Source organism: Gopherus flavomarginatus, chromosome 6 (genome assembly GCF_025201925.1).
Source record: "Gopherus flavomarginatus isolate rGopFla2 chromosome 6, rGopFla2.mat.asm, whole genome shotgun sequence".
Taxonomy (NCBI): Eukaryota; Metazoa; Chordata; order Testudines; family Testudinidae; genus Gopherus; species Gopherus flavomarginatus.
In genome coordinates this window covers 771,764-787,202 of record NC_066622.1, presented here as the reverse complement: position 1 = coordinate 787,202, position 15,439 = coordinate 771,764, and the positions used below count along the sequence as shown (strand labels likewise).

Here is a 15,439-nt window from a genome sequence, read left to right as displayed (position 1 = left end):
CCACGTCCCCATCCTACTTCCCACCCCCATCCTTGCTGGTGCCCGAGGGCTTCACGCGTGTGGAGTGGAGAAAGAAACAAACAGCTCATGGCACTTCCCCCAGAAATCTATTCAGCCCCGAGCTCTGTACTCGCACCGAGGGGAGTGGCCAGTGTTCCGGGACAGCACTCACTGAGCATGCAGATTTCTTCCACCGTGAAGCCAGGCAGCAGGCTCTTCCTCCTGGGGGGAATGGGAAACAGTTACACAGGATCAGAGCCACAGGACGTCTGCTGCCATCCTGCCAGGCCAAGCCAAGCCAGCGAAGAGGGGCTTGTGCAGTTTAGGGATCTCAGAGCACTAACTGACCCTCGACCTGTCCCCAGCCCGCATGCCCGCTGCCTTCCATCATGGCAGCAAAGGACAGCAAACAGAATGGGGCATATCCCTCTGCTCGCCTGGCACGTGACAGAACTGGTGTTTGGAGTGCTATGGGTCCCAACATTCCCCTTCCAGAGAAGCGGACATAAAGCAGTCCCTGGCTGGGGTGATGGTAACCAATGTGCTTCTACCCCCACTCCCAGCTGGGGTGGGAAGGGAGGAGAGCGCTCAGCTCCTTCAGCCTGGAGGGACCCGGCAGAATCCTATGCAGAGAGAGGTTTAGTTAAAGCTGTTAGAAGCCTCCTCCAGGGAGGGGCTAGATTCCTGCCATCCTTACACACCGAGGTGCTATTGTCCAGCCCTCTCTGCTCCCCCGAGACCCTTCTCTTAGAGCAGCACAGACAGGACTTGCTGCGTGGCCAGAAGGCGAGTCAGAGCCCTCTCAGCCATTGACTCAGCTGGGCTAATGGACGCCCCCACACACCCTTCATTCAGCTGAGAGCACATTTCAGCCTGGGCAGCTTTTCTGAGCATGACGTGCGCACCTCACAAGCCTTGGCCCAATTCTTCAGTCTTCCGAGTGCAGAATAAATTAAGGGAAATTGGGCCAGGACACCAGGGCTTCCATCTCCCCATGGTAACAGCCCTAACGAGCTGCTTGGCTCTTTAATCCAGGCAGCAGCGGCACAAGGTCCTTACCTCTGCAGCTTCACAGCAGAGAACTCCTCAGAGGTGATGTGCTTCAGAAAATTGAAACAGAAAAAGAAAATCTGCGCAAAGGGAGAGAGGAGAGAAGCTTGATAAGAATTCACAGGGGCTGCAGCCTCTTATTTTAATTGGGGGAGGAGACAGCAATGCATCTGCAGTTACCAACAGAGAGTCCAGCATTAGCCACAGTCACGTTTTGGGCCTTCTGTTTCAGAGCCCTCTGCTGGCTTGCCCTGGATCTGAGTGTGGAAGCTCCCTCCGGGGGTGGTACCACCACCCTTGCCTGCTGAACGGGCCAGCTGGGCGAGTACATGTCAGAAAGTTCTTAACCAAGGACCTTCGCACAAGGCCCACCCCAGTCGAGAAGGGCCAGGACAGGTCCTGTGTGCTTGCCAATGCAGCACCAGAGGGTGAGGGTCACCCAGCAGCAGAATAGGGGCGCTCAGGAGAGCAGTGACCTCTCCAACACCAAGTATCACGGCACAGCCTGCTCTTTGATCTGGCTGCGCTCCACACAGCTCCCACCGCCTGACACAAATGTCTCTTGCCAGCCTGACAGCAACAGGACAGCTTATCTGCAAGGATCACAAGTGTCAGGACTGTGGTGCATCTGATCGCTAAATAGCAACTATGAACCCCCGGGTGCCAGAGCGCCCCGAAAAGAGGCATGTGGGTTAGCCACCCAGTTTGTGAACAACTTCTCAACTAACTATGTTTCAGCACTCTGAATTCAGAAGCCTGAAGCGTCCCTTCTCAGAGCTGAACCAAACCGTTCTATCTCCAGGCACTGTTGTCTGAGATGAGGTAAGGAATGCCCTGCTGCACTAACAGCGGACACGTCGGGATTACAAGATCTAATCCACCCACAGTCCTTGGGCCCCAGGACAGCGTTCTTTCACGCAAGGAAGGAGCAGACGCAAGGTACGGTCCTAATACCGCCAAGGCCTGGCTACAATGGATGCCCAGCCAGATCAATGAGATGCTGAGCTGCAAGGACTGCTGCTACCTTGAGCCTACTGTGTAGTGGTAGAGTACTGCACTCAGGCCCTGCTCACCTACTGCCTCCTGCAGGGCCACTCACCTCTTCTCCTTTACTGAGCCGATCAACCAACATGTGCCTGGAAAGAGAGCAAGGGAAAGGAGATCACAAAGTAGGAATGAGAATGAGCAGTGAAGGACCAGGCCATGAGCTGTCAGGCACAGGCAGCGGCCTTAGGCATTGGGCAGAACTTGTACAAGCCCCTCCTGCCCAGCAAGGCAGCAAGCAGCTCAAAGGAGATGTGCCAAGTCCCCCAAGGAAAGCAGTCCCCTCAACCCAAGCAGGTCACCCCCTAACCAGACCATGAGAGGGCCCCTCTGAGACCCTGCCCAGCCCTGGGCAGTGTCTGCACCTCTAAGCGAACCTACCCAAAAAGGAACCAGTCATAGGCCACTGTCAGGTAAAGAATCTCTGCAGGCTCCAGCGAGGCATGGATAAGCCCATCCTGAAAGGAAAGAGGAGGGAAGGCTCAGGGATGCAGCAGCCACTAGAACTGGTGCTGAGGGTGCAAGCCCCACCGGGAACCGCCAAGGAAAGCATCTCCAGCACCACAAAGGGGGACGTCCAGCTGACTCTGTCCCCCCCACCAGGTGCGGAGCAGCCCCCATCTCCGTTACCCAGCATCTCATGTCCAAAGCAGCAGATGCAGCCCTAATGCAGAGCTGCAGGTGCCTTACCTTGCCCCCCTCCGTACAGGCCAGCACACCAGGCTGTGCCCCCAGAGCCCATTCCCACACCCCTCTCCAGATGCTGCCCTGGTAGCTAGGAACCCTCTCTGGGTCACATGGCTGCTCAGCCACCCCCAAACTGTCACTCCCCGAGGCGCAGCAAGTCCGTTCTGTACTTACGGCCCACAAGGAGAGGCGCAGGAGGGCGACGAAGAGAGGGGTTCGGTCCCAGCCGGATATACAGTGTACCAGGAGTCCACTGTCATCTGCTCCAGGGGCAGGAAGGAGAGGGAGAGAGCGAGCTTTGTAAGGAGAATGGAGTGTTACTAGCCCTGTGATTCACTGCACACCCCTCCCCGGCAGCACCGAGGGCTGTTTGCAGGGGAGGGAAGGGAGAGCACAACTGGCCTTACTAGCTAGAATGTCCTCTTGGGCGAGGGCTGTCTCCAGAATGAAGGACTTGGAAAGTCCCGGGATTCAGCATGTCATGCCAAACTGTTGCAATCCTAGTCTCCTCAGCTGCTAGCAGTAAGGAATTCCCTAAAACAGCTGGCCAGTTACACCTCCCCTAGCCCCTCACCATTCAAAGCACCAAGCCTGCCTGAGGTGAACATTTCCATCCTTCTTCCAGTTTGAATGAGCTAGAACTCAGCTCCAGGAGCAGCAGGTCCCCTTTCACCCCAGAGGTGTGACGACATCTCCACAGAGCAGAGTGGCCAAGAACAGGCCACCACCACCACCTCCATTATACAGACCATTTGCAGGGCACAGGCCATTTGGCAGCAGCACACAACTTGGCTGCTAAGTCACCCACGGCTCCTGCTAGGCTGCGAGGGTGTTGGCAGTGATCTGATGGCTCTAACTCTGCGAGTGTTGAGTGCAGTGTCTGACACTGCTCTAGATCTACAAGCCACCAGCCCAGAGCTAAGGGGCTTGGCAAGAAGAGAATGAAAATGAAACAGATAAAAGGAGACCCTTTTGGAGCCCCTTCTGAGGCCAAACCCAGAGAAACGGCCCCAGCAAGATAGGAACAGCAGGCTTTTCCCTTCAGCTTCTACAAACGCTAGTCTTAGCGCACAGCTTTCAAAAGCACCAAAGTGATCTGGCGCCCATCTCATCGCACCAGGGAGGCTCAGAGCTGGGGTCTAACTCACTTTTGGGGAAAATGAGACCTTGGCCTTTGACAATTTGATTTTTACATAATTAGCCGCCCTGCCCGTGGGGAAGGAGAGGCCTCATCCAAGGGTTGGGATTTTCCTGGGTAACAGGACTCCCCTTTGAGTACTGAAGTCCAGGATAACACCCCACAAGGGGCAGGAAGAGAAAGTCACGTTCTCTAAAAGGTCTGGCCAGTGGCAGTGTTAGTGCCCTGGAGAAAGCCCATACGCTCTGGCCACAGAGCCAGCTGGGAGTGCAGAGAAGGCGCAAACCTCACCGTCCCCATTGATGAGTGAGATCAGCAGCTTCAGGTAGTTCTGTGTCTGTTGCACCAGGTCCCAGCTCTGTGGAGAACAGGAGGTGAGGCCCTGCATACAATTAACCACTGCCCTGCAGCATAGGGAGCCTGCTCTCCTCTCTCCATGGCTGAATGCAGGAAGAGGGCGCTAGGGCTAAGAGAATCCCATGGCAATATCCAAGGGGGCAGTCCTCCCCCTCCCTACCCGGCCTCCCACTGGCCTGCCAAGGTGCCAGCCGTGCAGTCCAGGAGACACTGCCGACAAGGCAGAGATTGGGAACAGGGGCTGGGCAATGAAAGCAATTCTGCTGCTCACAGGACTTCCCCAAGAAGCTGTTCAAACCTCCAAGAACAGGTTCTTTGGACTAAAGGGAGGACACAGAACCCATTTTGCCATCGCAGCAGCAAGGCGGCCCAAGCTGCATAGGAAATACAGACATTCTGCTGAGCTCCCCCTGGGCCACAGTATGTTCAGGACGATGACCCAGAGCCAAAGAACTCCCTACTGGGTGCCGACCCACTTCTGCCAAAACCCCAAATGCGTATGGGGAACGGTGACTGAGCGGTGGCGTTCCAGCTGCAGTGCGTGCTGGGACAGGCATGCCGTGGTTAGGAGAGCCTCCCCTGTGACTGGAGTGCTCTGCCTGCAAGGCTCAGACAAGCCTGCCTAAGCGACCCCCTCCCCTGCTCCACAGACAGGTAACAGACTTCTTGAGCCACGGCATTCCCAGAAGTAGCACAGGAGGGTGGCTCAATCCAGACAGCTCCAATGCTACAGGGACACGGGAAGCAGATATTTTACCTCCCTAAACAAAACCCTTCCACTGCCCTGTTAGCACCATCACAGCCCATCAGCATTTGGCCATCAAGTGGTGACTGACTGCAGGGGGCTCTGCCTCTTTGGCAGTCTGCACTCACCACCCCAGCAAGGTTGTGTTTGGGGAAGACACGGAGGGTGCAGGCAACCGAACCTTCTAATCTTCCTCACTGACAGCAAATGCACAGAGTCTCTTCTCAGCCCTGCTCCAGCAGCAGCAGACACAACACTGCAGTAGCACCCAAAAGCGCTCGGTGACGGTCAGATGTACAAAGACACCTGCCCTGCTCTGCAATCTCAGAAACAGGTAAGTGGGGGAAAGGGACACACCATATGTCTAGGGGGCAGCGGCACATGTCCTCCCAACATTTTAGGCTGGGCCTCTCATCTGCTCTCCCCCTAATCTTGTCAGGATACCTGGGGTGAGCGATTCCCAGAGTTCATCCGCTGCCTGGTATTCTGATGAATAGAGTTGGCTGTGCTCCAGGGCATCTGTGCTCTGACTGGGTCCACTCTGAGACCGCTGATTACTTTTGATTCCTGTTGTTTATGTTGGTATTTTAGTATTTTCATTGCTGATCCTTTGACAAATAATGGCACCAACTTTGAGAGGCTGAGAGAGCCTCTTCATACTCCAGGGCGAGCGGTGGAGGATGGAGCATGCCAGGCGCTTCTGTACTACAACTTGCCATGGAAAACCGGAGAGGCTGAGGGAGCTGCAGAACGTCAGGAAGCGAAGTGGAACAGCCTGTAGTGCTGCTGCGCTCTAATGCACTGTGAAAACACCAGCACTAAGGAAGCCATGGGAGCCTCAGTGGTAACTCGTGCTGCTGCTGCAGTAGTGAATGAGGGGAGCCCGCTGGTCAAGTGAAGAGTTGTCCATGTTCCTGTCTGAACTGACTACAGACACTGCTGCAGGTCTGAACCAAGCGCACTGACTCAATTGGCACCATGAAGGGCAGAAGGAAAGAAGCCCTGGCTGATAATCTTTCAGTAGCGAAAGAAATCTGTCCAGAAGTGCCATGGAAGGCATGCTCCTTCGGGAAGTGTCTAGCGAACGCGGTAAGGCGTGCGTGCAACACTCGGCATTTATGGCGCTTGGCCTAGATTTTGCTTTTTGCTGGTGATGTATCAATAGAACCGGATGAAATGCCGGCTATGCCAGTGACGTGATAGCGTGGCATGTATTTTACAATCACTTGTATGTACACCATCTTCGCAGGCCATCACCACACTGAACAATCGCACCTTGGGGGCTCTGTGGAGCAGGATGGGTCATCACTTTAGCAATCTGTCAAACGGGAACACCTTATCTGTGGGCCCAACTGGAGAAGGCACGTCTCACGTTCCTTTCACAGGCATAACTCCATGAACCCACCCTGTGCGCCTACACAAGCTAGGCCTATATAGCTGGGATTGAGTAATTTATTGCAGCAACTATTTGGCTACTGTGAAACTAAGGGATGTCGTTTTCAAATCCAAGAAGGGCCTCGTTAGCCACGTGTGAGGGACAGTAACAACATGGGGCATGTTAGACCAGAACTGCCTATTTTTCTGGGGATTTTGAACCCATCTAGAAAACAGGCAGCCATGTTGCTGTCTCCCCACTGCCCAGCTTAATTTGCAATGGCACCGATGCATGCAAGCAAAATGGCTGAGGCCAGGAATGCCCCATGTTAGTGACATTTCTGGTTTGGGAGTTTAAGTCAGCTGCTTTTCAAGGCAATGCTGCAAGGGGGTATTGGAGTGATTAGACCAGACGAAGGTGGAGGGAGGATTCCACAAGGCGATTCCATGCACACAGGATAGCATGGAGGTGCTCAGGAGAGAAAAAGAGAAAGAAGTGGAGGCTGGCATCACTGGAAGAGTGGTGGAGACACAAAGGGGCCACGCAGCACACGCACTTTGAAGGTAAGAGCAAATGCAGATGCAAGGACCCCAGTGAAGCAATACCGATGGGGCGGGAGGCACAGGGGACCATGCTTGGAAGCAAGAGGCAAGAAAGGATTTGGGCAGTGGCATTTTGGATGGCACTGCCTGACCTGCAATGATGGGAGGGCTCATTCTGTAAGTGCAGCTCCCTGCTCTTAGATGCAGGGAGTGACAGCCTGATGATCTGAGCACTTGTGTGACAGGCATGTTCCTACTTGCAGAGCTCTGCCACCAGGGGAGCCATCCCAGTAGAGCATGCAGCTAAACCTGCCACCTAGACTCACCAGAGGATGCTGCAGAACCTGCACCATGCAAGAGGACAGACTAGAGAACCAGAATGGCCCCTTCCGGCCTTACTCTGAATTCAACAGTGAGCACCCCACTCCTCACCTGGTACTCACTCCAGTCAATGTTCAAAGACCGAGTCAGAGACACTGGGATATTTAATGGAGCATCTACGTAATCCTGCAAAGAGACACCTCAGTCAATCACAGCGTACTGCTGAAGAGAAGAGAAGCCATTGGGAGGTAACCAGTTACAGACAGCAAAACAGCAAGAGATGAACAATGCTTCTAGCGGAACAGGGCCCAGTAGCACAAACTGTGGAGTGACTTGATCATTGCTCGTGTTCTGGATGCTACCAGCGCACGACTGTTTCTGCCTAATGAGGGCTACAGAGCGCTTCTGGATGGGGACGCCTGCCGTGAGGTGAATGCTTAGGATCTGCTGCAGTGATTGGCGCACAACCGTGACTGTTTCCCCCGACCAGGAGAGGAGACAGCTGGGGACAAAGCAGTCTCCAGCATTTCAGGGGTTCTCCATTGCACAGCTGTCCCAGAGCCACTCCCACCCAAGAACACAGGCTGCTTGAGAGCTGAAACCAGTTGTCCGCAGTGTCCCTCAGCATTCTATGAGCAAAGAAGTGATGCCCTTGCACAGTGCTTGGAGACTGGAAACGTCAACTTTGAGAGACCATTCCTCTGAAGAGAGCAACATATTCCTCCCACCCTACAGTACAAAGGAGCTCCCACAGATACTCCACACATCACAACGTGCTGCCCGCCGCCCACTACCCCAGAAATTCTCATGACTTGGGTTATTACCAGACCCCAACACACAGCTTCCCTCACGCTCTCACGCCCACATTCCCCTTGCACTGCAGCACGCTCCTCCAAAATAGGAGATGCCAGGACTGATAGCTGCAAGGCATTCTTTCCCTTCTCCTTGCACTGCCAGCATCTGGGGCAGACCACATCACTTCTGTTACACTCTGTCTGCCCCACAAGAGAGAGGGGAGCACTACAGTACAGCCTACAGCCAGGTGAGTTCAAGGGTCCCCAAGGCCTGCCCCGTCCTCCCATGAAGGAGGGACAAACCAAATACAAAGGACATCTATTACATGATGACATCATGTTGCTGGATACCAGGACACCAGAATACCACACTTGCCATAGGAGGCTGGACCATTGGCCTGAGCTACTCTTTAAGGAGTTAGTGTTCAGAGATGCCCTCCATTTGTTTGGTTTGAGGGCTGCTGATTCCCTTCCCGTGCCAGGGAGGAAGCACAGACTTCACCTGCTATTTTGAAAGCCCAAATTCAATTGCCAGGCATAACAGAACTGCAAGCTACCCTGTCAGAGAGATCTTGGTACCTGCTTCCAGTTAAATACGAGACCCTCAGCTCTGTAATCCCGGTCTTTGTACTCCTTAAAAAATTCACAGCCTGCAAGAGAAGAGGTAATAAACGACAGTGCAGATAACTGATCATGAGCAGCAAAAGCCCCTTTGGGACTGCCAGCCTTAGCTCAGGAGCCAGAGGCCCCAGAGCACCAAGCGAATCAGCAACAGTATGTCTGTAGGAGTTAAAGAGCAGCAATCAGCCCAGCGTGCAGCAACGCTCCAAAGCATGACTCGGAGAGAGCAAAAGCCAAAGACTGAGCACGTCTGGAGCTCGAGGTACCCTGATATCCCTCCTTTCCCAAACAGTACATTTCACATAGTGAGCCCCAGCCCCTAGGACCACCACAAGGCTGTATCGTAAGATCCCGACAGGTCTGTGAGCAGGGCTGAAGTGCCTCAGCAGAGCTCTGGGGGACAGCCAGGACTGAAAGGCCCTGGCACACTAGGAGAGAGGTCCTCTGCCACTGAGCACCAGAGCCCCACACCTGCAGTGACCCTAAGGGGAGGTCAGCAGACATGGCACATGCGCCATGTTCACAGGAGCACTTTGGTAAGTGTTTCCAGTAGGATTTGAGGAGCACACCAGAGACTGCCAGTTACAGGGAAGAGGGGCGCTGAGTCCCCACCCACACTAGCAGATCCAGAGGCAATGCTGTGGGGGGAAGTCCAGCAAGTTTCAGACAACCCCACGTTCGGTCAGTGTAAACCCTTAGTACACACTGATTGCTAGGAAGGAAAGAGACCTCTCTCTCTTTCTCCCGCGCCTCGTGGACTGGGGAAACCCACTAGCCCACACTTCCTATAGCCTATGTTTTTTGGGTCCTCTTCTCCTATGAGCCACCTTATTATTCTGCTGCCATCTGCACAGGTCACTACTGCCCAGAGTTCTCAGAACCAAGCAGTGAGAGTCTCTTCAACATTGCTTGGCAAAGCTCTGTACAGCAGTGCTAACAGCTGTCTGCAGACTCTGGCAGACCACACTGCCCCAGGCAGGAGCTCTTCTGAACCTCTGTTTGTGCAGCAGTAGTGAGCAGAGACCAATCAGGGATCACGGCCCCACTGTGTTAGGCACTGCACACAAGATGGTCTCTGCCCCAGAGAGCTCACATCCAAGGAACCAAAAAGGATTACACATTGCTTTTTTTTTTTTTTTTGTAATTATTAATATAAAACTTAAATCTGGCTTAAATGATGTCTGACCCAATCCCCCCACCCCCACCCTAGTAAGAGGCTCCTAGACACTTTGCTGTTTGAAAAGCCCCCTTGGCAACTCAACAAACAGAAGAAGTCCAGAGAGCCAATTCAGAGTGATGGCAGTGAGAACTGGCACCTAAGTTCTGCAACGACGGGCACATCAGATGTCTGCGAATAATGGTCTCAAGTTGCAGTGGAGGGGTTTGGGTTGGATATTAGGAAAAACTTTTTCACTAGGAGGGTGGTGAAGCACTGGAATGGGTTACCTAGGGAGGTGGTGGAATCTCTTTCCTCAGAGGTTTTTAAGGCCCAGCTTGACGAAGCCCTGGCTGGGATGATTTAGTTGGGGATTGGTCCTGCTTTGAGCAGGGGGTTGGACTAGATACCTCCTGAGGTGCCTTCCAACCCTGATATTCTATGATTCTATGAATGAGAGGAAGCCATTTGAATCATGGGAGCATAAGCACATCTACAGACTCCTCTCCTTCAACACATGTTGAGAATTTGAAAGTAGAAGGAAGCTTGGGTGAAAGCGATCATGAAATCATAGAATTTGCAATTCTAAGGAAGGGTAGAAGGGAGTACAGCAGAATAGAGACAATGGATTTCAGGAAGGCGGATTTTGGTAAGCTCAGAGAGCTAATAGGTAAGGTCCCATGGGAATCAAGACTGAGGGGAAAAACAACTGAGGAGAGTTAGCAGTTTTTCAAAGGGACGCTATTAAGGGCCCAAAAGCAAGCTATTCCGATGGTTAGGAAAGATAGAAAATGTGGCAAAAGACCACCTTGGCTTAACCATGAGATCTTGAGTGACCTACAAAATAAAAAGGCGTCATATAAAAAATGGAAACTAGGTCAGATTACAAAGGATGAATATAGGCAAATAACACAGGAATGCAGAGGGAAGATTAGAAAGGCAAAGGCACAAAATGAACTCAAACTAGCTATGGGAATAAAGGGAAACAAGAAGACTTTTTATCAATACATTAGAAGCAAGAGGAAGACCAAGGACAGGGTAGGCCCACTGCTCAGTAAGGAGGGGGAAACAGTAACGGGAGACTTGGAAATGGCAGAGATGCTTAATGACTTCTTTGTTTCGGTCTTCACTGAGAAGTCTGAAGGAATGTCTAATATAGTGAATGCTTATGGGAAGAGGGTAGGTTTAGAAGATAAAATAAAAAAAGAGCAAGTAAAAAATCACTTAGAAAAGTTAGATGCCTGCAAGTCACCAGGGCCTGATGAAATGCATCCTAGAATACTCAAGGAGTTAATAGAAGAGGTATTTGAGCCTCTAGCTATTATCTTTGGGAAATCATGGGAGACGGGGGAGATTCCAGAAGACTGGAAGGGGGCAAATATAGTGCCCATCTATAAAAAGGGAAATAAAAACAACCCAGGAAACTACAGACCAGTTAGTTTAACTTCTGTGCCAGGGAAGATAATGGAGCAGGTAATTAAAGAAATCATCTGCAAACACTTGGAAGGTGGTAAGGTGATAGGGAATAGCCAGCATGGAATTGTAAAGAACAAATCGTGTCAAACTAATCCGATAGTGTTCTTTGATAGGATAACGAGCCTTGTGGATAAGGGAGAAGCGGTGGATGTGATATACCTAGACTTTAGTAAGGCATTTGATACGGTCTCGCATGATATTCTTATAGATAAACTAGGAAAGTACAATTTAGATGGGGCTACTATAAGGTGGGTGCATAACTGGCTGGATAACCGTACTCAGAGAGTAGTTGTTAATGGCTCCCAGTCCTGCTGGAAAGGTATAACAAGTGGGGTTCCGCAGGGGTCTGTTTTGGGACCGGTTCTGTTCAATATCTTCATCAACGACTTAGATGTTGGCATAGAAAGTACGCTTATTAAGTTTGCGGACGATACCAAACTGGGAGGGATTGCAACTGCTTTGGAGGACAGGGTCAAAATTCAAAATGATCTGGACAAATTGGAGAAATGGTCTGAGGTAAACAGGATGAAGTTCAATAAAGATAAATGCAAAGTGCTCCACTTAGGAAGGAACAATCAGTTTCACACATACAGAATGGGAAGAGACTGTCTAGAAAGGAGTATGGCAGAAAGAGATCTAGGGGTCATAGTGGACCACAAGCTTAATATGAGTCAACAGTGTGATACTGTTGCAAAAAAAGCAAACGTGATTCTGGGATGCATTAACAGGTGTGTTGTAAACAAGACACGAGAAGTCATTCTTCCGCTTCACTCTGCGCTGGTCAGGCCTCAGCTGGAGTATTGTGTCCAGTTGTGGGCACCACATTTCAAGAAAGATGTGGAGAAATTGGAGAGGGTCCAGAGAAAAGCAACAAGAATGATTAAAGGTCTTGAGAACATGACCTATGAAGGAAGGCTGAAGGAATTGGGTTTGTTTATTTGGAAAAGAGAAGACTGAGAGGGGACATGATAGCAGTTTTCAGGTATCTAAAAGGGTGTCATCAGGAGGAGGGAGAAAACTTGTTCGCCTTAGCCTCCAATGATAGAACAAGAAGCAATGGGCTTAAACTGCAGCAAGGGAGATTTAGGTTGGACATTAGGAAAAAGTTCCTAACTGTCAAGGTAGTTAAACACTGGAATAGATTGCCTAGGGAAGTTGTGGAATCTCCATCTCTGGAGATATTTAAGAGTAGGTTAGATAAATGTCTATTAGGGATGGTCTAGACAATATTTGGTCCTGCCATGAGGGAAGGGGACTGGACTCGATGACCTCTCGAGGTCTCTTCCAGTCCTGGAGTCTATGAGTCTATGTGCTCACTACATTCTGGAAACTCCAGCTCAGAGCAAGCCAGTCTAAAAACCTGAAATTCTTACAATGCAACCCGAATTTGAATATTTGCACCAAGTTTTACCACCCATTTGCCACGTTGCTCAGCTTGTGTGTATATGCATCTGGCTTAATGCAATGCACAGTATTACTCTCCTTCCACACCCTACTGTGATTAGGCAACACTCTGAACGACTCCAGCATGGAAGCGAGGAGCTGCTAAGGGCAGCAGCTGCACGGGCACGAGGAGAGGAAGGAGTGTTTTGATGTCACTGTGATTATAATAAGTGGGGTGTGCCAGGCCCCACAACACAGCAGCATTTCATTTTCACAGCCTCCTGTGCAATTCTCCCTCCTCTGTCTAAACCCTTCACATAATTAGCCACCGGACCTGGCCATGGGGACATTATGGCTCGTTGGGCCAAAACTCTGCTGCAAACACAGGTACTCAATTGCGTAGAAGTGGCAGGTGGATGTTTATGGAGCTAATCCCAGAAGACAGCGACATTGGCTTCATTTCTTGGCACCCTGACTATATGGCATAGCAAACTTGGTACATAGCTTGGTTTACATAGCTTATTTTAATGCAGCCCCCCAGTTTTCTTTTGTCCCTGGTCTTTGTCTCAATTTGCACCTTCACTGTAGGACATTGAGGGGACATGCTGAGAGGTCTGGCAAGGGAGAGGAGGGGGAGAGAGCTTGGGTTTGGAGCAGCAGCTAGGGCAGCTGATGCTTTGCAATAGAGGGAATGAATCTTCCTTTCACCCACTCCTTTGTGGACAGGAGCAGAGAGATGGAGCCATCTCACCCTCTGTACACTCAGTCATGTAACTGAACCCAGCACCAATGGGCAGGTTGAGCCCCTCCATTTGTGTTTACGTGATTAGTATTAACCAGCAACTGACAAGGGCCCTCGCTACACTCCAGAGCTAACACAGCCAGCACGGCCAACTGGTGCAGTTCACATCAGTTTGCAGTCTCGGGGCATTGCACTGCAGACTAGCATGGCAGTTCTCTTCTGAATGACAAAGACTAGAAATATCTTTAAAATGTTTTTCCATCAAAAGGCGGCTTCCGTGGCAAATTCTCAAGCATGCGGCCTGGGGTGGGGCTGCAGCATCCTGGCTGGATACAGAGAGGAAGCTTCTGAACCCAGCTACATCTCTGGGACCTCCTCCATGCACTGGAGACCCTTCTGCTACCACAAGGAGGGCTCAATGCAGATTGGTGCTGGCTGCATCCTCTAGTCCCTCCCCTGCTGCCCTCAGGAGAGGAGTTTCCCCTCCAGAGAAAATAAGGGAAACATCCAGCAACTCCCAGTTGCCTCACCACACACAGAGACAATTCCCAATCCCCACCAGCAGATTGTCACCTGGCCCTTGGGAGTCCCTCTGGACATCAGTCCTGTACCTGGATATGGGATGGAGAGGAGAGTAAAATCAGCATAGCGCTGAGCTTTGTCCACTTTCTCGGAAGACGTCACACTGAGAAGGATGAGAGGAGAACAGTGCATGTATTTAGTGCATTCAACACAAAGGCACCAACTCCCAGAGAGCAGGAGAGCCACTCCATCTGGCCTATTAGAAGAATCTGCATAGTCAAGCAATTCCTCCTACAGTGCTACATGACAGAACAGCCCCGACTCCAGTTGTGGAGTAAGAGTCCAGCTCACAGACAGTCACACCCTCAGCTCAGCTGAATCCCAGAGGAAGCATTCCCAGTCACTCCTCCACCCACAGACTGGAAGGACACCCCCACTCAAAAATGAGTCTCCTGATCATTGCATCAACTAGCCTCACAGGAGGAAGTCGCATCACAGATATGATGTGTCCTGCACTTAGGACAGAAGAATCCCATTCACTGTTACAGACTAAGGACCGAATGGCTAGGAAGCAGTTCTGCAGAAAAGGACCTAGGGATTACAGTGGACGAGAAGCTGGATATGAGTCAACAGTGTGCCCTTGTTGCCAAGAAGGCTAATGGCATTTTGGGCTGTATAAGTAGGGGCATTGCCAGCAGATTGAGAGATGTGATCATTCCCCTCTATTCGACATTGGTGAGGCCTCATCTGGAGTACTGTGTCCAGTTTTGGGCCTCACACTACAAGGATGTGGAAAAATTGGAAAGAGTCCAGCAGAGGGCAACAAAAATGATTAAGGGGCTGGAGCACATGACTTCTGAGGAGAGGCTGAGGGAACTGGGATTGTTTAGTCTGCAGAAGAGAAGAATGAGGGGGGATTTGATAGCTGCTTTCAACTACTTGAAAGGGGGTTCCAAAGAGGATGGATCTAGACTGTTCTCAGTGGTACCAGATGCCAGAACAAGGAGTAATGGTCTCAAGTTGCAGTGGGGGAGGTTTAGGTTGGATATTAGGAAAAACTTTTTCACTCAGAGAGTGGTGAAGCACTGGAATGGGTTACCTAGAGAGGTGGTGAACTCTCCTTCCTTAGAGGTTTTTAAGGTCAGGCTTGACAAAGCCCTGGCTGGGATGATTTAGTTGGGAATTGGTCCTGCTTTGAGCAGGGGGTTGAACTAGATGACCTCCTGAGTTCCCTTCCAACCCTGATATTCTATGAGTCTATGATGCCATATGGGATTGTGCCCAATGGATCAGAACATCCACCCACCCACTCCCTACTCAGAGAAGCCATAGGACAAACAGGAACCTATTGTGACTGCAGAAGACGGCAAAGTTAAGCAGCTATTCACCCCACTACCACAATCTTCACAAAGGCACTGGCACTCTCAACTTGGATATGGAAGAGAGGACCTTGACGTACAGCCTCGTATACTTCTGGGGTTTCACT

At 51.2% G+C, this 15,439-nt stretch overlaps 1 protein-coding gene across 6 annotated transcripts in view; it reads right to left on the bottom strand.

Annotated features, from left to right (window-relative positions):
- Positions 1 to 15,439, bottom strand: part of MTMR14 (myotubularin related protein 14) — a 61,964-nt gene that overhangs the window by 21,246 nt on the left and 25,279 nt on the right. For 3 of the 6 annotated variants that reach the window (XR_007775187.1, XM_050959812.1, XM_050959816.1), the window contains exons 7-15: positions 14,043 to 14,116; positions 8,633 to 8,703; positions 7,371 to 7,445; positions 4,211 to 4,277; positions 2,956 to 3,041; positions 2,476 to 2,552; positions 2,150 to 2,186; positions 1,060 to 1,130; positions 173 to 222 (exon numbers count right to left, since the gene is read on the bottom strand). Coding sequence is in view for 5 of the 6 variants with exons in the window: in XM_050959812.1 (XP_050815769.1) it covers positions 173 to 222; positions 1,060 to 1,130; positions 2,150 to 2,186; positions 2,476 to 2,552; positions 2,956 to 3,041; positions 4,211 to 4,277; positions 7,371 to 7,445; positions 8,633 to 8,703; positions 14,043 to 14,116 (608 nt within the window). In the remaining variant the exon portion in view is untranslated. Of the gene's footprint in view, positions 1 to 172; positions 223 to 1,059; positions 1,131 to 2,149; positions 2,187 to 2,475; positions 2,553 to 2,955; positions 3,042 to 4,210; positions 4,278 to 7,370; positions 7,446 to 8,632; positions 8,704 to 14,004; positions 14,117 to 15,439 lie in introns of all 6 variants that reach the window. The other 3 variants (XM_050959813.1, XM_050959815.1, XM_050959817.1) reach the window with 3 other exon arrangements.